The sequence below is a fragment of the Lutjanus erythropterus genome, chromosome 8, assembly GCF_056507025.1.
Source record: "Lutjanus erythropterus isolate fLutEry1 chromosome 8, fLutEry1.hap2, whole genome shotgun sequence".
In the NCBI taxonomy this organism is placed as follows: domain Eukaryota; kingdom Metazoa; phylum Chordata; class Actinopteri; order Lutjaniformes; family Lutjanidae; genus Lutjanus; species Lutjanus erythropterus.
The window spans coordinates 1222964-1241785 of NC_139324.1; the positions used below are offsets into that span (position 1 = coordinate 1222964).

The 18822-nt window shown below is 39.9% G+C and overlaps 1 protein-coding gene across 1 annotated transcript in view; it reads left to right on the top strand.

The window, feature by feature from the left end:
* The window catches only part of tns1b (tensin 1b), a 311171-nt gene that overhangs the window by 156972 nt on the left and 135377 nt on the right, over positions 1-18822 (top strand). The window contains exon 4 of the mRNA XM_084724224.1: positions 17444-17482. Within this exon, the coding sequence (XP_084580350.1) occupies positions 17444-17482 (39 nt within the window). The remainder of the gene's footprint in view (positions 1-17443; positions 17483-18822) is intronic.

An 18822-nucleotide genomic window follows, 5' to 3' on the forward strand; every position in this document is an offset into this window, starting at 1 on the left:
TGCTTTTTTTTGGAAAAATGCTGAGATGTACTTTCAGAAAAATGTGAGATATTCATTTTCTGTGGTATTCTAATCATATTTGGACTTGGGGGGCGAAGTAAGACTAAATGTTTTCCTGTTAACTCACAGCTGTAGGTCATCTGCAGGCTTCTGTTTGCAAGAAATAAAAGCCTTCCTTTCAACACTGTTCAAACCTCCACTACTCGTGCCAGTAGCTTGAAGTGATTGGTGGTTGGGGGAAAATGTGTTGCCTGACAGACACCAGAACCGTGGAGGTGCTTCAGATGGTTCAAGTACAACTTCCAGTTTATTTTGCGTATGCCTTGGAAAGGCATTTTAGGCTAATTTTAGAGGAATTTACAGGACAGGGTTGAAATGCATGCTTCCTAAGTCCCGCCCCTTTATGCTCTGTGCTCCAATAACAGTTGAACAAGCTTGGTACCTTGGTAAACTTTTTTCTTTTCCTGTAAAAGCAACATACAGGGTCACCTTTTCAGTTAGCCAATGTTTGCAAAGTGCATGCTAACTAGCTAACTAGCCAGTTAACAATATGGCAGACTAGATTTTGATTTAGCTAGCGTTTTGCTAACAAAGACCTGGAGTTTTAGAGTTTTCAAGTCTTTTAACCATTTTAAAATTTGGCCTAGCCTAGGATATAGCAAATGTACAAAAAACTCTTCAACTCAGCTGTCAGGTAATTGAACTTTTTTGTAAAAAAAAAAAAAAAAAAAAAAATCAAACACAAAATATTATTCTGATATTTTTTGCTCAACCTTTGTCCAATTACCACAACTTTTCTGCAAATTTGACCAATCGCTGTAGTTTCTGACGAGGTCTACCAATCGTAGCAGTCCCCCATGCTAAAATCATACATGTATGTCTTAATAAACCGACTCATTTATCATTTATTTTATTATTTGCTTTTTAGTTGTATTTTTTAAATTATTTTGTCATGGGCACTGAAGAGTTTTATCATTATTCTTGACATTTATAAATGCTTTTGGTTATATTTTTTTTTTATGATTTTCTGCTGGTCTTGAGTTTGACCTCCAAAAATGTTTTGCATCTTTGTGGGATACCTTCTAAGTGAATGTACATTTAACAAATCTTATTAGAATTTTTGTAATCTTGAGCCTCTTTGATAAAATTAGATAGAACAGTCACAACAGAGTGTGATTTTATTCTCTTTGGAACAAGTTGCCTTTGATTTTTAATGAATTATGCAAAAAATTATTATATTGCAGCTTCTTTTTTTGCAACTTTCACTTGTTCCTGCAATTTCTTTGCAAAAAAAACACTTAAAAATGTTGCAGTCTTTTTAGAAACGTGGCTGTGAACTCAGGCATTTTAGGCCACAACAAATCCTGGACGGACTGATATCTAGAGGGGATCTTTACTAGGGCTGAACGATTTTAGGAAAAGATCTAATTGCAATTTTTCTGGCAGATATTGCGATTTCAATTCGATTCACGACTTTTTCTTCAAATCAAGCTTCAGTGCAATATTCACAATGTATAGTAACATTTACAATCATTATTAATTATTCAAACTAGGTATTTGTGAGGGCAACATTAAGAGAAAAACTACTGACTATACTGAAGACAATTCGCACACATCATCACATTAAATCCGTATAAATAAATAAATTAACACACACACACACACACACACACACACACACACACACACACACACACACACACACACACACACACACAGGACTGGTCCATTCATTAAGTTCCATATGACATTCGCTGCATTGTTGGTTATGATGCACGTCAGAGGAGTGTAACTACGAAGCGAGATTAATGTGTTAGCGAGCTATGTTGAGTCTAAATCCAGGGTTTTCAGTGTCACGAAAGTGGCCCTCTTTTAACCTGCTAGATCACCGTGGTAATTTATGCTAAACTCATGACCTGGTCGGCAGCAGGTTATGTTCAGAGTTTCAGATTAAATCGTCTGTAAAACGCGCCGTTCTTTAACTTATAATTGTCCTAACAAGGTTGTTTATGAGCGATATAGCTTTTAAACTGAGGGAAGACATTAAAAATGAAAAGCTGCTGAGCTGTATGTTCGTAATATCACCAAACGAATCCATATAATGTAAAAATGAAACAGCGGCACAAACTGTCTGCATCGTGCTGTCATGGTAACCTCCGTTTGGTGATGCAGAGTCATTTTTCCCGTTTGCTCCAGATCATATTAACACTTTAAATTGACATGGTATATAATCCACACAGTAAAATAATGATGAAGCAGCTACAGACACTTTGAATACTTTTTACTGTTATCTGTTTTGTCTCCGTGATTTTGCAGCTCAGATCACTGATTAGAAAATTCATCATCATTTATCACAGACAGTCTTAAATCAGTTGCACTCATTTTACGTTGGTTTGGTCAAAAACTTCAGTGATCTCCACGTCTCTGTCATCATAGGACAGTGTCAGACAGACTTCATCATGTTTAAATCTGCTGTATGGAGTTTTATTGTTTGATGTGCAGTTTTCATGTTAGAATGAAAAATGAAATGAAAAAGAACAATGTTGTTTTTTGCTGTAATGTATTTAGTATACTTTCCACAGCTCATAATTATAACAACTTGATGATTTTGACTTAAGTAAGTGGCTCGCGATCGCTTCATTTCATGCGGAAGAAGAGTGAAATGACGCAACAAACGCCCAGAGTCTGAAGACGAAAGCCTGGATTAAGAAAGTGAGTTGATAACCACCGTCGTGATACCCGTTATCTCTGATTGTGGTTTTAGGCTTTGTCGATCCAGATCATACAAAGAAAGCCTAGCTGTGTTGAGCTTGCTTCGTAGTACAGCCCTCAGGAGCACTGCAAAAAACCGCAGCTTTGGCGATCACGTGATCGCGTTGTCTGAAATCGCAATTTCGATCAGAAAACTATAAATCGTTCAGCCCTAATCTTTACTATTTTCCCTGTTATACACCATTCTTTGGCTTACAGTTGTTCCTACACTCTTTTTCCGTATCTCCTGTCTGACTTGTTCTGTGTGTTTGCGTCAGTGTGTCTTTACAGTGGTTCCTAACATCTCCTGCAAGTGAGCAGATGTCCAATGACATCATGTGGAAAAATGTTTTCATCTTAACAGTGTCACTAAGATACAAAATGGGGAGATGCTGTGAGACTATTATTCACTTTTGACAGAGGCTGAAGTTTTCCCCTGCTTCTTGTCTTTGAGCTAAACTAAGCAAAACACCTCCAAGACATTCCTCTGTACTGTACGCACAGAGATGAAATAGATATTGACCTTCTCATCTGTCTCTGGGTAAGACGGCAAACAAGCATTTTGCCCAAAATGTCAGAGTTTCTTCAGTACAGAATGATATGAATTGGGATTGGCAGTGAAAACACCTTATATTGGGATTCTTCCCATTAAAAATAGTGGAAATACAACCAGCTCTTCAAACTAGGGACTTTTACTGTACATGCCAAAGGGCGTACATACCCCCCTCAACCCTGATTCTTCATGGCTGCCTTCTTCTCTTGCCCTCGTCACCCCCCCCTTCCTCCTCCTCCTCCTCCACTGCCTGGCCCGATGCCAGACGGTGAGAGCGATGCTGAATGTGTAAATTAGCATGCTGGTAAATACCGGCTCTTAGCTGAAAGGGCCTGGGAAGGGAACGTGACCCCTGCTGTAACTTTGCAACAAAAGAAACAAGCCGTAGCTTCTCCCCTCTCCACGCCACCAGCCCTGTCCAACAAAGACGGGGTGAGATTGAACAGGCGCTCCAGTCGGCAGAGGGCCACTTTGAGTCCCGGCCGTGGAGAAGAAACATGGCAGGGGCATACAGAGGCTGTCAGATCTCTCTCAGGCTCATGTTATTCACACACAAGCAGAGTAACATGAAGGATGTGTTCTTTATTATGTTTTTTCATCTTCATATTTATTTGATATATCACAGTATTATCTCTGCTGGCTTATGTGCTACTGCAATGACGATGATCTTAATCTTTCTAAAGTATACACACACACACACAAACTTGTTCCATGACGCTTTCATTTAGAGTACACACACACACACACACAGGAGTACACATGGACGCTACATATGCACACATTGTTGGCCTGCAAGTAACAATTACTTTTTTTTCAATGTGATTAATCAATTAATCATTCAGGCCATGAAATTTCAGAAATCCCATGTTCCAAATGTCTTGTTTTCTTTGAAGAACTATCAGAAACCCAAAGATATTAGTTTTATAAAGATATAAAACAGAGTGACAGCAAACCCTCACCTTAAAGAAGATGGAGCCAGAGAATGCTTGGTGTTTTTGGTTGCTTAATGACTGAAACAATCATTAAATTAGTTGTAGATTATTTTTTTGTTGAATGACAAACTTATTAATGGACTAACTGTTGCTGCTATAAGAAATTTTGCTGTACACAAGACAGTACAATAACATTTTTACAACCATCATATTAACATTTAGTCATATGTCACTGTGGAAAGTAAACATTAGTGGAAAGTGCCAACAGACATTCAGCCCAGGACTAGCAGAGGGCTGAGGTTAACCCTTGGTTAACATTGTGTGTGTGAAAAGGTGCTAAGGGAGTTGTTAGCCCCAGGCTAAGAAAGATTTCATAGTGCCATAATCCTGGCACATTCCAATGTGGTTTAACCTCAACTTTAGCCCAGGGCTTACTGGCCCTGCTCCGAAGCAGAATTAGCCCTGAGTTTACAGGGTTATCCCCTGAAAATTGACTAAAACCAGGGATAAAATGTCAAAGAGTGGTCATGGAACATTTTGTAATCTTGACGTCAGTTGCTGTACCAAAGGACATTTAACCCAGAGCTAACAGAAGCACAGTATGAACCGAATAACCCTGGGCTTAGTTTAACCCTGGGCTAAAATGTGTGAGGTGGCTAAGGTATTGCAGGGTTGAGGATAACCCTTGGCTACAAATATGCATATCATTATCCCAGGGATAAGATTTCACCCTGTGATAATTTAGACCCTTTTAACACACACATTGTTAATCCAGGTTTAACCTAAACTCTATGTGTATAGGATTGACATTGCACTCGTTTTAGCCCTGGGTTCAATGCCGCTGGAACATGCGACTAATATTTACGTTCTAGAATGACACAGGACTCCCCCTTAACAGCCTGATTTTAGTCAGTTTTCAGGTGATAACCCTATAAACTTGGGGCTAACCCTGCTCTGGAACAGTGCATGCAAGCCCTGAGCTAAAGTTGGGGTTAGCCTACTTTGGAGTATGCCAGTGTGAAAGTTTTCTTACGCCTGGAGCTAACAGCTCCCTTAGCCTTGGGCTAATACCTTTCCAAGAATGCTTCTAGCCCTGGGCTAAGTGCAGTGTGAAAAGCCATGGTGTGTATGTATATAAGACACGAAACAAGAAACAGACACAAACGCACACATCATGTCTCATTCCTGAAGTGTTTCTTATGCTCCAAAACATAAATCAGATGCACTGAGACAAGGAACAGTGTTTGGAGACTGCTGCTCTGTCGTGTACATGTCCTGCAGTCCAATCTGCTCCATAAATCTGAGATTCTCCAAAACTTTTCCTGAAGAAAAACAGAGCCATAACTTTCACAGAGACAGAGACAGACAGGAGAAGTCTAAAAGAATTTAGATGTAGGGAAGAAGAAAGGCCAAGTTAATGAACACAAAACAAGAGTGGACATGGAACTTCTAGTAACTGACATCAAAATGGTTATAAATCAATGATTACAAATAGAGAAGCAGATAAACACAACGTGATAGGGCACGGGCACTTGAACCAGAGCTCTTCCATCATTCCTTTGTGCTTTGATAATATCCCAATAAGTCCACACGGAGCTGCACTCTGGCACACTCCACCATCACGGCGGCAGAAAGGCCTTCTGTTACTGGTTACGGCTCACAAATTGAATTTGCACACTGAATAGTTCTGCTGGGATGTGCCAGATGCAAGGAGCTGGATAAACATAAAAGCACTCAGGGCAGCTGTGTGTTTATATGCCAGCTCAGAGGGCCGGGGAAAGTTTTTTTTTTTTTACCTGCAGTACACGTCCCCACGGTGGAAACAAGCTAACCTGTGTGGCAATCATTTCACTGCTTGGAGTAAAGCTGGAATGTGCTTTTCTCTGCCATAATTTATCACTCTGCAGTTTGATTTTCCTACATCAAGTCTGAGATTTATAGACATAAGCATGGCAGAGATTTTACTGCAGGTTGTTTGCCCGAATAATGAATCAATTCATCATTTATTTAAGGTCCTACAACAGCCATGTCATTAGCGGGGGTCATTATCATATTCAGACCCAGGAGACTGTCATCAGTTACATAACATGACTCTGGAGTGTGTCAGTAGCTTTAGCAGGAAGCTGCCCACATGTGAACACTGTCTTGCGAGCCAGAGACGCCTGACATGGACTTTTGTCTGCAGGAAATGGACCCTTGTTTATTGCTGTTAACGCAAGTATGTACGGAATGCAACAACACAATTATGCTTTATTATATTATGCTCATTTGAATACTCCCGATAGCATCAACACACACTCTTGCCAGGCCTCCTCCCCACGCACAGCAGAGCATGGACAAAGGCTTTGTGTATGTTTTCATCTCAATTCAAATGTGATTCAGAAGACATCAGTTACATCAAGTCCACTGCAAAATTTACCATTGCATTGATAAGGCTACTTCAGGTGTTTCTGTGCTTGATTCAAATGTAAAAGAAATACATTTTAGTATAGTTTTAGGCCAGTGGTTTGTTCTGATCTTGACATAGTTTATAAGAACTCTTATATGTGGCAGTGAATATTGCATTAAAGGGATAGTTCTGATTATTTAAAGTGCTGTTGTATGAGGTACTATTGATATTTGGTGTATTTCCAACAGTAGATAGACAGTTTGGAGAAACACAGAAGCTTATGTACTGCTGTGGGCAGGGTCAGCAGCAAACATGTTTTAGCCACCTTATGAAAAAAAACATCAGTTTAAGTGTACACTATATTGCACTACTTTACCTTGCCATCAAGCCGTTTTTTTCAAAATAACTTTTGCTCAACCAGACTCTTTTATGAAAACTGTATTTTTTTTCCTTGCAGAGCACAGGAGTTGTTGGTCTGCTGCTGCTTCTGTCTGTTAGTTCGGTTGTGTTATTGTGTAACTTAAACGTTTTAAAAGAACAAGTTCGGATTCACCAAACTCACATAATGGCACAAACAAACTGACTGAGGCATCGATAAAGCAGCAACTCCTGTGTTGTACAAGGTAAAATCACAGATTTTGCTAGTTGAGTCTGGTTGGTTTGGAGATATTTGGCTTATAAAAAGGCGGTTTTCTGTCTGACAAGGTCTGTCTGACAGCAAAGTAAAGTGGTAAAAATATAGTTATATTTTTAAGAGGCTAAAATATGTTTTACTGTTGACCCTGTCCATAGCAGTATAATGATTAGCTTCCTACACTGGTACTCCTGCTGCTTCTCCAAACTGGGGGTAGATAAGTACCTCATACAACCCTACTTCAAATAATCCAAACTGTTCCTTTAAGATGTACTTGAAAGAAACTGAATGTATCCCTTAATTGAATTATTCTTGGAGAATGCAAATGAACACCATTAAACACCTACAGCAACCCTACCGGCTTAGTGAGTATAAATTTAGGAGCAGTGTTATTTTGAGCTAGCATGCTAATATGCCCATAGCAACTATGTTAACATGCAGATGTTTAGCAGGTATAATGTTTAGCATGTTCATCATCTTATTTCGGTGTGGAAGCAAACTAATATTTGCTAATTAGCACTAAATGCACATACAGCTGAGTCTGGTGGAAATTTCCATTAGTAGTCTGTTTAGCCTTAAACCATGTTGGACGAGTTTAAATTCTGACTGTATGATGATGCTGGATGGGATCACCAGAGTTATTACAATCATCCTAAGGGGGGCATGAATGCCTGTATCCAATTTCATGTCAATCCATCCAATAGTTTGACTCAAAACCACAAATGTCAACCTCATGGTCGAGCTAGCAGGAAAATCAGAGGTTCCTCAAAGTCAGAGGATTCATTGTGGGCAGCATGGATGTCTGTTCCAACTTTTATTGCAATCTGTCTGATAGTTGTTGAGATATTTCAATCTGGAGCAAAGTGTTGGACTGACCACGCTGTTAGGAAGGCTAAAGATTGTGTCATGGAAAACAATCTGTAATCAGCCCTCTGAATGGAAATGTGTAAGTCTTGTTTTCTTTTTCCATTGTTTTTTTTTTCTCAGGAATTTTTTTCACCTAGTGGTTTCCCACTGCTTGACCTGTGGCTAGCCCACTGCTAACTGCTCACCTGCAGCCTGCCTATAGATAAATACACCCTGTGGTTTGTGGGAGATCCTGCTTTGACAGCTTTAACACACTCTAATACTACAGAGTTCCACTCCAGCAATAAGTTAAGGGGCGACTACTTATCATGAGGGGGAATGTGAGCTATTTGACGTGGGCAGACTACCTACCCACTCAGGCTGACCTTTACATCAGAGCTTTTATTACACTGGCGACATTGGCTAACTTGGCAATGATTGTTGTCTCAAACATGATTTACTCTGTTTAGCACAAATCAAAAGTATGAATTTTATTAGACATGACGTTCAACTAAATGTCAGTAGTTGTAGCTGTTTGATGTATGGAGAGGAGACTGTTCATGAAGTGGCTCTTTGTGTTATGTTTTGTCCTCTTGTTTATTGGCAGTGTCCCCGGAAAGTAAAATTTCATGAGAAAATTTTCCAATAATCCCTCAGACACTTTATCTGATGGCTGAATCTTTGAATGAAAGGTAGTCCAGTCATTGTATTCATCTACACAAGGCTTAATGGAACCTTCAGACTAACAACAGCACACAAGCAAAACAACTCTGGGGCTACACTGGTGTGGGTGTGTTGATACAAGGAACAACTAGAAGGTGTATTATGAACAAAGACATCCAGTTTCAATCTTTTTCAAACACCAACACACAAGATGACAGTTTCTAATTCTTTAAGAGAGATTTTTTGAAACTCTAAAGGTTGTACAGCTGCAGTATTTTTCTCCCTAATCTCAATTCTTGCAAAGCAAAAGTAGCTTAGCGAAATGATACAAGATACTCCACCTGGTTTGTGTGTTTCTAGATAATGTTGCTTTGAGGTGTGGCAAAACTACAGCCAGGACTATTTTTCTGAACATGTACACTATGTTCTTTTTTAGCTCCCTGCTTTACAGCTGCATCCATTCACACTTGCTTGCTGTTACAATATTTATAATGCTGATTCCTGAGCATCTCAATTTCAGGCTCATGGGGTTGTCCATGTGTCCGTTTAGGCTGTGTTAAGAAATATATTCTTGTAGAATATGTTCAGAATCTGAGCAGCACTTAGACTGTTAGCAGTGTTCATCTAATATTAGCCTATGGTTTATTTTATTGGCGTATGTTGGTATGAGAATCACATGGGGTCACCAAAACCTATATACCTAAGAATGTTAGGTGGACTATTCACCACTTTTCATGTGGATGACCAATCAGCATTGATGATTAATGCAGTGAATTGACCCATCCTTTTTTGCTCTTTGCTTCAATACCACTTGAGTAAACTTGGAACCTATAAAAGTGACACATAGGGTCACATTTTAAGTTAGCCAGTATTAGCAAAATGCCAGCTAACTAGCTAGGTAATTGATGTAGATTAGCTGGATAGTTAGCAAGAGTTTTGCTGATATTAACTAACATAAGATGTGAATATATGATGCTTTTGTAGGCCTCCAGCAGTGTCTTCTATCTATTTACATAATTTGGTTTTCTTTTCGATATAGATGAGCCTAGCACGTTTCCTAGCAGGAAACGGCAAAGGAGAAAGCTGATCAAGATGCCAAGCTTGCTCAAGTGTCTTGGAGCACAGAGCAAAAAGGGTCAATTGAAGCACTAAATTCCTCAGTGTGCGTTGTATTGACAGAGAAAGCTGATTTTTTTTATGCTGTAAAATCTGTTGTTTTTCCTGCACCCAGTGGTGTCACACTGATGTTCAGGGAGAACTACATGCTATTTAAGCTTGGATTTCTAGTCTCCTCCTTTGGGCAGCCAAGGGGCGTGCTAGATTAGTACTTTTTTCATGTAACACTATGATTTGGCTTATAAAATAACAGTTTAGCTATATGCAAGGGTGATGATACACTGCGGTGGTGCAGGCATCAGAAGCTCACACAATGCATCCTGATACATCCAGGTACTGCCAGCATGGCTCCACAAACAGGAGAATTCAGCTTTCTTGGTCATATAACCACGCTTGCTTCACTTGCATTTACCATCAATACTGACCAGACACATGAAAAGTGACAACATTTTCCTTGACTATTTAAACACAAATATCACCAAACTTTTTAACTTAACTACCCTAAGAGCAGACACTAAAAAAGAACCGACACATGTTTCAACCCTCCAAAACCTTGGCTTCTAGTGTGCACGCAAACATGCTCAATGATTTCTGACTGCAGGTGGACTAGCTGTCAACAGCCTGCAGGGCAGAGGCAGTGTCAGGTGGAAACACTGACCAGGCCTGAGGAGTCAGAGGGGCACTCCAAGGAGCTGGGCCTCTGAGAAAAGAACGGCATGTTGCTGTGTGTGGAGTGATAAGGATGGTGGAGTATGAAGGGAGCTTGGGGGAATGGAGGGGGTTACATGGGAGGGTTAGAATGACTTGTATCGGAGGTGATTTGAGCCAGACGGAGATACAGTATCTTGTCAACCCCAGACACACTCCATACCAGGCAAATTCTCAAAAACAGAGATGCATTCCACTGCAGATGCCATCATTCAAGTAGGCTGTTGATACAGAGAGCAACGTGTTGGGCAACTGTGACAGACAGGAACATGTTGATCCCACAAAATATTTTAAAAGTTCTTCCATAATAACTTCCCATGAAATAAACTGTGAGGATAAAGGAAGAATCTAACAGCGGATGATATATTAAATTTAGGCTCTGCCTCTTTTCATATCAATGTATCAGCTGCTTCCACTGCTAAAATGAACTAAAACATGTAATCTGATAAAGATCATTTCCTGTTTAGAGACAACATTCCTGCTTTCCACACGAGGGAAACAGATATAAAAGAGACTAAGAGGCTTTAATGACCCAAGGTGACTCACACATCCTCTCTTTATGAATCTAATCAGCCATCCTAACATCGCAGTGGCAGTCATCCAGTGGTCCATTAAGTTAGGTCTGCCGGCATCTACTATTGGTGGATAATCCAAGATCCTACACTTCAAAATCACCTTAAACCTATAGAAGATTGTGTATTAAATAAAAATATGCGTTAAAGGACCAGTGCAAAGAATTTAGTGGCATGTAGTGGTGAGCTTGCAGATTTGAAAACACTCTCACTTCCCCTTCCCCTTCCAAGTGTATAGGAGAGCCAACAGTGACCATGAAAGTCCGAAAAATATGGAAGGCCCTGTTGCGAGCCAGTGTTCGATTTGTTCAGTTTGGGCTACTATAGAAACCCGTGCCTCCTGTAGATATATTTTATTTATTTATTCGAAAACAGAACAACCTGCATTTTCAGGTGTTTCAACACTGTCCTCATAATTTCAAATTACTTGGTTGTGGTTGGAATTAGAGTCTGACTGATGTATTAGCTGCGACAATGTGTTAGGAAATATGAACTTATTGCATATATATCCATATCAGTGTGTGTGGGCTGATAACGTAACCAGACATTGCAGCATCAATCATCAAACATGTTTTTATATTGAGACGAAAGTGACAAATAAACAAACAAATAAATCTAAGTACCACAGAGCCATAGATGAAAGGTCTCACTCTCACAATGGAAATGTGCTACAATCAAAGACACTGTCAAATTCAAATACCTCATCTGCTGCTGCCTCTGTGTTTGCTGCCATTGCTGCTTCCCTGATCCTGTCCCAGACTTCATCTTTATCCACTTTGGATTTAAATCTGGGGTCTAAGATGGTGGCCTCCTCCAGGAATCTCTGGATATCAGCTTCCTTAAATTTCAAAAAGGAGGAAAATGTGACATCATCACTATCCTTAAGTATTTATAACTGTCATTTTATTTATGATAAATAAATCATCAATTGTACCTGGTAGCATTTGGAAAGATCTTTCCAAATGTTCTCCTTGATGTTCCTTGTGAAGGCAGAGTCATCTTCCTGCACAGTGTAGTGTTGCTATAGCTTTAGCAGGATGGGCAAAATCTCACCACAGGTCAGAGACTGCCAGCGTGGAGGTGTAATGCTTCCGCATGAGCAGCACAAACTCCTCTGCTTTTCTTAAGTCCTCATTGCCCATTTTGGTCAGTCTGCAATATTTAGAAATCATTTGAAACAGATCATTTTTGTGATTTGAAAAAAAAAATGTGCCCCACTTTGATGCAGTGTAAATATAACTATATTAATGCAGATTTATTTGAAAATATTGAACCATAATTATGTTTTCTCTTGTATTGGTACAACTTTAGCTTCCTTCTACCGCCACGTCTCGCTAACTAAATCTAAAGAAAGTATTTATCTTACTGAGCAAGTCTTGCTTCTCCTTAAGGACCACTTTTGCCATGTGGGACCTCTTCATCACAGAGCGAATTCTTGCCACCCAGTTGGAAATTGCAGTGCAGTTGTACAGCTTCTGAGCTCCAAGGTTCAAGGTGTGTGCAAAACATGGAAACTTGACAGTTTGTAGCTTTTTCACAGCTACTTTCATGTTTGCCGCATTATCAACAGTGGCTGCCACAACCTTCTCTCTGACACCATACTCCTCCAAGATCTCATCAATCTCCTCTGCTACAGCTGTCCCTGTCTGTGCTTGGTACACTGCTTTGGTTTTGAGGACGTTTTCTTGAGCCTGGCCATTCTTGACATAATGCAGCATTACTGTGAGGTAATAATGATCTTGACTAAAACTTGTCCATGCATCAGCAGTGATGGCTGCCTTCGACACGTTTCAGCTTGTACTTACGGTTGAGAATCTTTGTCATCTCCCTAGAAAATATATAATGGGAATGACTGAGTGAAACATCTGGTTAGAGGAAAACATGCAACTCTGACGTAGCCTACAATTGAACACATTCACCTACCGAAAATCAGGGGCATCTACTGTGGCAAATGGATGCCAGCCTTTTACCACAGACGTAGTCACTGCTCGGTGACATTCGTCTATCCTGGCCTGGGTCATTTTACTCTTCCCTGCCTCCGTGAAAGGAGAAGCTAGAGCTAGACGTGAACTGGAGCGAGTATTGCCAGCCTCTGAGCCAGTCAGACTGTCTCTCGTCATGGTCATCTAAATGTAATGCATGAGAAGGCATTCATTTAACCTTAACAGTTAGTAAAGGTTTTACAATGAGGCAAATGGCGCTAACATGATAGGCAGTGTTAGTTAGTTACCTGCAGTATTAACAGCAGAGGACATGCTAACGTTGCCGCTGATTGAAAACGTAACATTTATTCAAAGTTATCACATGCTGTGTGTGCACATGTTTCTGCATATTGGTAGTATTTCCTCCCTTTGATGAAATATCCACTTTGCAAGTATTTCAAGTTGCCCTGTTGTCATCCTTTCTCGTGAAATGTAACCAAACTTTCAGGCGTTTGTGCCGCTTGGGTGCCATGTTTCCTGCTGGCTGCACTGGTGAATGACGTTGCCACACACGTTGCATAGCTTGCGTAAGCTACGCAATATGCGTGGTGACATCATTCGCGCCCACTGGAATCGATAAGGGAATCGTTTGCAAAATTGGCAAATGATTCCAAGGAATTGAAACACTGGGAACTGGTTCTCAACAAGAACCAGTTTTCGATTCCCATCCCTAGAAGAGAGCCAGCGTGGTGTTTTATTTTTGCGGGCAGGCGGGGAATGTGCTTCCTTCAACAGTAACACAAAGCAGACCCCAGCATAGCAGAGGGCTTGTGTTCATGCAATGACACAATTAGTCTTGGATAATGAGAGCGGAGGAGCAGTAGCAAAGATGAGAGGTGCTTTCAGAGGTCAACTGTTGTGATAACCCCGAGGCCTAATCTTTCAAAGCTAAAACAGACACGGTTCTGTGATAGTAATAAAAGAAGGATGAAGGATACAAACAAGCCAAAAAGCCTTCTGGAACCATAAAGCTGACCTGTGCTATTGTTTGCCATTTGTCGGTTATCTGCAGAGGAGATGACTGTGCACACAGTTGACTGGTGAAAATTAAGTTTGTAGGGATTTCTTTTCCATGTTCAGCATCAGAAAAATTATCGTGAAACAGGAACGAAGGGACAGAATGCAGACATGCACAGGAAGGAAACATCAGTGGTGACATCCTGTTTGTCTTCATCCTCATCAAGCACTCATCTTTTTCTGGAAGCTTTTCATTTGATTCTTCTGTTGGAGGCCATTATCATTACATTCTTCCTGTTTATCAGTCCTCAGTCCACATGTTCCTGCTCCGAGCTCACAGAATGATTGGGGGAGACTGTCGGATGGTAATCGGATTAGCCCGGGCACTTGACAGATCATGAGTTCTGTTGGAGCGATCCCACCACTGACTAACTTTTCTTGATACTACAGTTGTGTTAAACAAAATCTTATGGTAGATCAGAATTCTTGCTGGAGAGATTATCAATTAAGCTCATCACTTAGGTTATTGCAGTGCTAACACTCTGTCATTGCTTTGTCTTTAAACTTATTAGCATTGCTGAAGTCTACAGTTATTACTGTTCTGGGAACAGTTGACCAGTGCCATCTTAAAACGTAATTCTTTCTTTCTAATGGAAATGCTGCATACAGGACACTTGGACTTGGCTCAGACTGCAAGCAAATCAGATTTGCTTCTCAAATCACATCTTAAAGACAGACTGTCTGCACTGTTATTTGCAAGTGATCAGATCTGATTTGTGGGTTTAGATATCATCAACCTATCTGCATGGGTTGCTGGGGTAACGATAAATGCGTCAGTAGCTACGTACGCCAGCAGGACTCCTCTGTCATGCCAGACAAAGTCTGTTGTCCTCCATGTCCTCAGCTGCTCTGACGCACTTCCATCAGCCTGGATTTGACATCATCATTGTTAGACATGTTGTGAGTGATGCAAAAGACGCTCTGAAATCATATTTGCTGCCAGAGCGTCCGGTCTGTGATGCATAACCACCTCCAAATGTTGCTTGGATCTGATTTACTCAAGGTTTTTTTGGTGTCCAGACATTCTGAAGTAAATCTGGACACAATCTGGATGTGCTAAAACATGGATTTGTGATGGCAGTCCGAACAAGGCATTAGACCATCAAGACAGCCTTGATTGATTTTTGGCCACTTGAGAGCAGCATAACAATCTGTTGTAAACACAACACTTAACTCAGTGCTGGGAATGACTTCTCATCCAAGTTGACCGCATTAAGGTACAACAAGTTTGAAAAAATCAGCTTCATAACAACGTACTCTGCAGTATTTTCTGCATACAAACAGTGTTGCAGCCATATTGGATTTTGACGTTGAGATTAGTAAGGTTCCTCTGACTTTTTGAGTTGGAAATCTGACTTCGGGGGTAGAAGTCTCCAACTGGGAATTGTTCAGACTTCACCATACAAATGGAACACACTGTTAAATCCAGTTCATTGATAGCAATTAGCATCTGACTCTTAAGATGCTAAATGCTCCAGTATTTTCACTAGCTAGTTGCTAACTTTGTCTGTCAGTTGTTTGGTACTGGGCAGGTAGCGAACAGAAGGTTTATCTCAGTTTTCTGAATGAAAATACTTTGCTGCATCTGCTGGCGATGAGGGTGATGGTGACAGTGAAACATAACAGTGCAATTGTGGGTTGTCAAACCAAAGCAATGAGCTAAGATGCTAAAATGTTTCATAGGCAGTTTTTCCCTTAGGCTGACTGCTTTGAAGGGTGCAGAAAGGGGGTGCTAATGTGAAATGAGTGCACATAAATTAAGTAGGGGTGGGACTCGATTAAAAAAATTAATCAAATTAATTAGGGGCTTTGTGATTAATTAATCTCAATTAATTGCATTTTAATGGCATTTTGATATATGACTGAATCAAATGATAGACACATGCAAACATTTAAACAACTAAATATTGTTTATTTTGCATCAGTCTGACAATGGCACTATAAATCATAATGGTGGCTTTATTCAAGCTTTCATAGAACTTTATTTAAACTCAGAAGCGTTTCAGCAGCGCAGCGTTTTGTCCGTCTGATTATGTTTACTTGCTCTGATTTTGTTGATTAAGTCCTCTTTCCTTGGTCTTTGTGCTTCTACCATGGATAAGCAGGCTACGTAGTTTATTTGTTTATTTTATGTCTGTCTTTATGATTGCGAGTCTGCACGGCGTCTTTTATTTTGAAAATCATCCAGATTCTCCCGTTTTCTGTGCCTGACTTCCTACTCATTCAACCTGCTCTGTGGCAATTGACGTGCCATCCGTCAAAAATAGACCAGCTGTGTATTCTCTGCGGAGCGGAGTGCCAAGCCGCCTCTGGGACACTGCTGAGACACGCTGCAGCGCTTCTGGTGTAAATTACAGCATTGACTAGAATGACAGCGTATCTCTCCGAGTGCAGCCGCATCTGGTGTAAATCAGGGGTCAGTGTGATCGGCGGACCAGGAACTCATGCACTGAAAAACGTTCGTGTTGTCTGGAGTGCAAACTGCGATTAAATGCATAAATTTTTTTGACACGTTTTTTTTTTTATTTATTAATCGTAATTAACGCATTAAAGTCCCACCCCTAAAATTAAGTAAATAACATATTGGGGATTGGACCAGTGAAGCTGGTTTGTTAGAAAATTGACCCCTAAGGGCTCAAATTTAAGCTAAGATTTAAGGTTGGAAATAGTACAAGTTGTGCAAATGGTACAGCATATTGGTGCATAATTTGCCACTTTCTAAACTAAAGCACAAAGAAACAAACAGATGCATATCTGTATAGTAATACAAGGCAAGCTACCTAGGCTAACCAGTTAGCTTAACACTTCCTAACAAGCTAAATAAAAAAATACACTTAATATCAATGAGGCAGTGCTACATGAACCTTAAAGCAGTTATGTTAAAGAGCAGTAATATTAGAATTTACATCATCAGTGACTTTTGCACCACTAACAAATGCAGAAACTCATGAGTGGAACAAGAATGAAATTTAATTTGCGCTCTTTCACCTTACACATTGTCTTTTTTTTGTTTGTTTTTACCAGTTTCATTAGTGTAGCTTTAACTTCAGTGAATTCCCCCTCTGTTTTCTGTTTTGCATCTGCGTGTGGCTGGTGTGAATGCAGCATTGGTAACATGGTAGCATGTGTTTGGTGTTGGGTGCATTTTCAAGATATGAAGTCATGAAGCCTAATATAAATGCAGGAATGTTACAAGTCAGTTACAATTAATTATGCTCTTGCAATAACATAACTGCAAATGAGCAACAACCTGACTAACCAGCTCTCTTTCTGTTTTTAGGCGTCTTCATCTTGTGTTCCAGCTACAAACTATGAGCTGGTAAGTAAAACATTTTTTTTTTTGAGTAATTGCTTCCGTGCTGTATGTGCTCAGCAGGCATTAGTGCGTCCTTTGTGGTGCAGATTTTTTGCAAACAGGGTTGGAAAGTAACAGCCTCTATCAGCTGCACTAACAAGGCCGTTACTATTGCAGATAATGAGCCATTATCTCGAGGCCCCCCCGATACTTGTGATTTGGGGATATATAAATAAACCAGACTTTGCCTGACCTAACCGTCATTTGGCAGTTGTTTCTGCTAAAATTGAAAAAAAGGGGGGTTGGGGGGGGGGGTTAGAAGCTTTGGATCTGTTGCTTGCAGTGGCACAAAAAAAACTCATCCAGATAAGAAAAGGAAATAAAAAGCTGTGTCCTTAAATCTGCTATATCATGATGACGTCTTTCAGTGGTTAAAATAACACTGAACAAAGCAGGACGTAGTCTGAGTATGAAGTGATTTTGTAAGGGCAAGAAAAACCATGCTTACTCTGTTGCCTTATTTGGTATTGGCATTAGAAGCCGTGTTAGACTTGGAGATTATTCGCTCGCTCTCTTTCTCATATGTTGTGCGTTTAAGTGGTTTTGGGTGCTTGACAAACCAAAGCAAATATCCCCTGCACTTTTCTGCGCTCACAGAGAAAACATTTCTCCAAATGTCCTGTTTTTCTTTCATAAAAGCTGCAGTAATCAAGCAGGAACATGTTATTATCCTCTGCAGATGCTTTCACACTAGATACTTTCTACATGAAGACATCTGTTTAAGATGTGCAGCTGTATGGGCCGAGCTGTCTGGGCATTGTTAAAGGGCTGTTTGTGACCTGAGCTCTTTAGTGTCTGAAATGATCACATTTAGACCTGTGGGCATCCATATGACATAACATCCATTTGTAAGAATTGGGACAGATCATGTCCTATCAAGTAAAACTTAAAAAAAACATATGTTAATATCAACACTTTAACAATTTTTTGGTGAAAATGTATTATGTAATGATTTGTATATATGAATATATGGATGAAATGTTTTAGTTTGCGTTATTTCTTTTTAATTTCTAAAATGCGTTACAAGTTAAAACTAACACTACCTACCTATAATTTTTGTTTTAAAATATTTTTTTATGAATGTGTATCCCAGAATTCCTACAACTCTGTCAAGATTTTTACGAAAACATAATTTAATCAGGCATAAAAGGGTAGGCTAAGGACCCCTGTCTCACTTCCTGCTTTGAAAAAGTCTGAGAATACTGGGAAGCTTCATATATTTTTTGCTGTGTCAACCATAACATGTCAACACTGTAGCCCTTCTAAATCAAAGCTGAATAAAAATTATGGTCTAGAAATGTGTA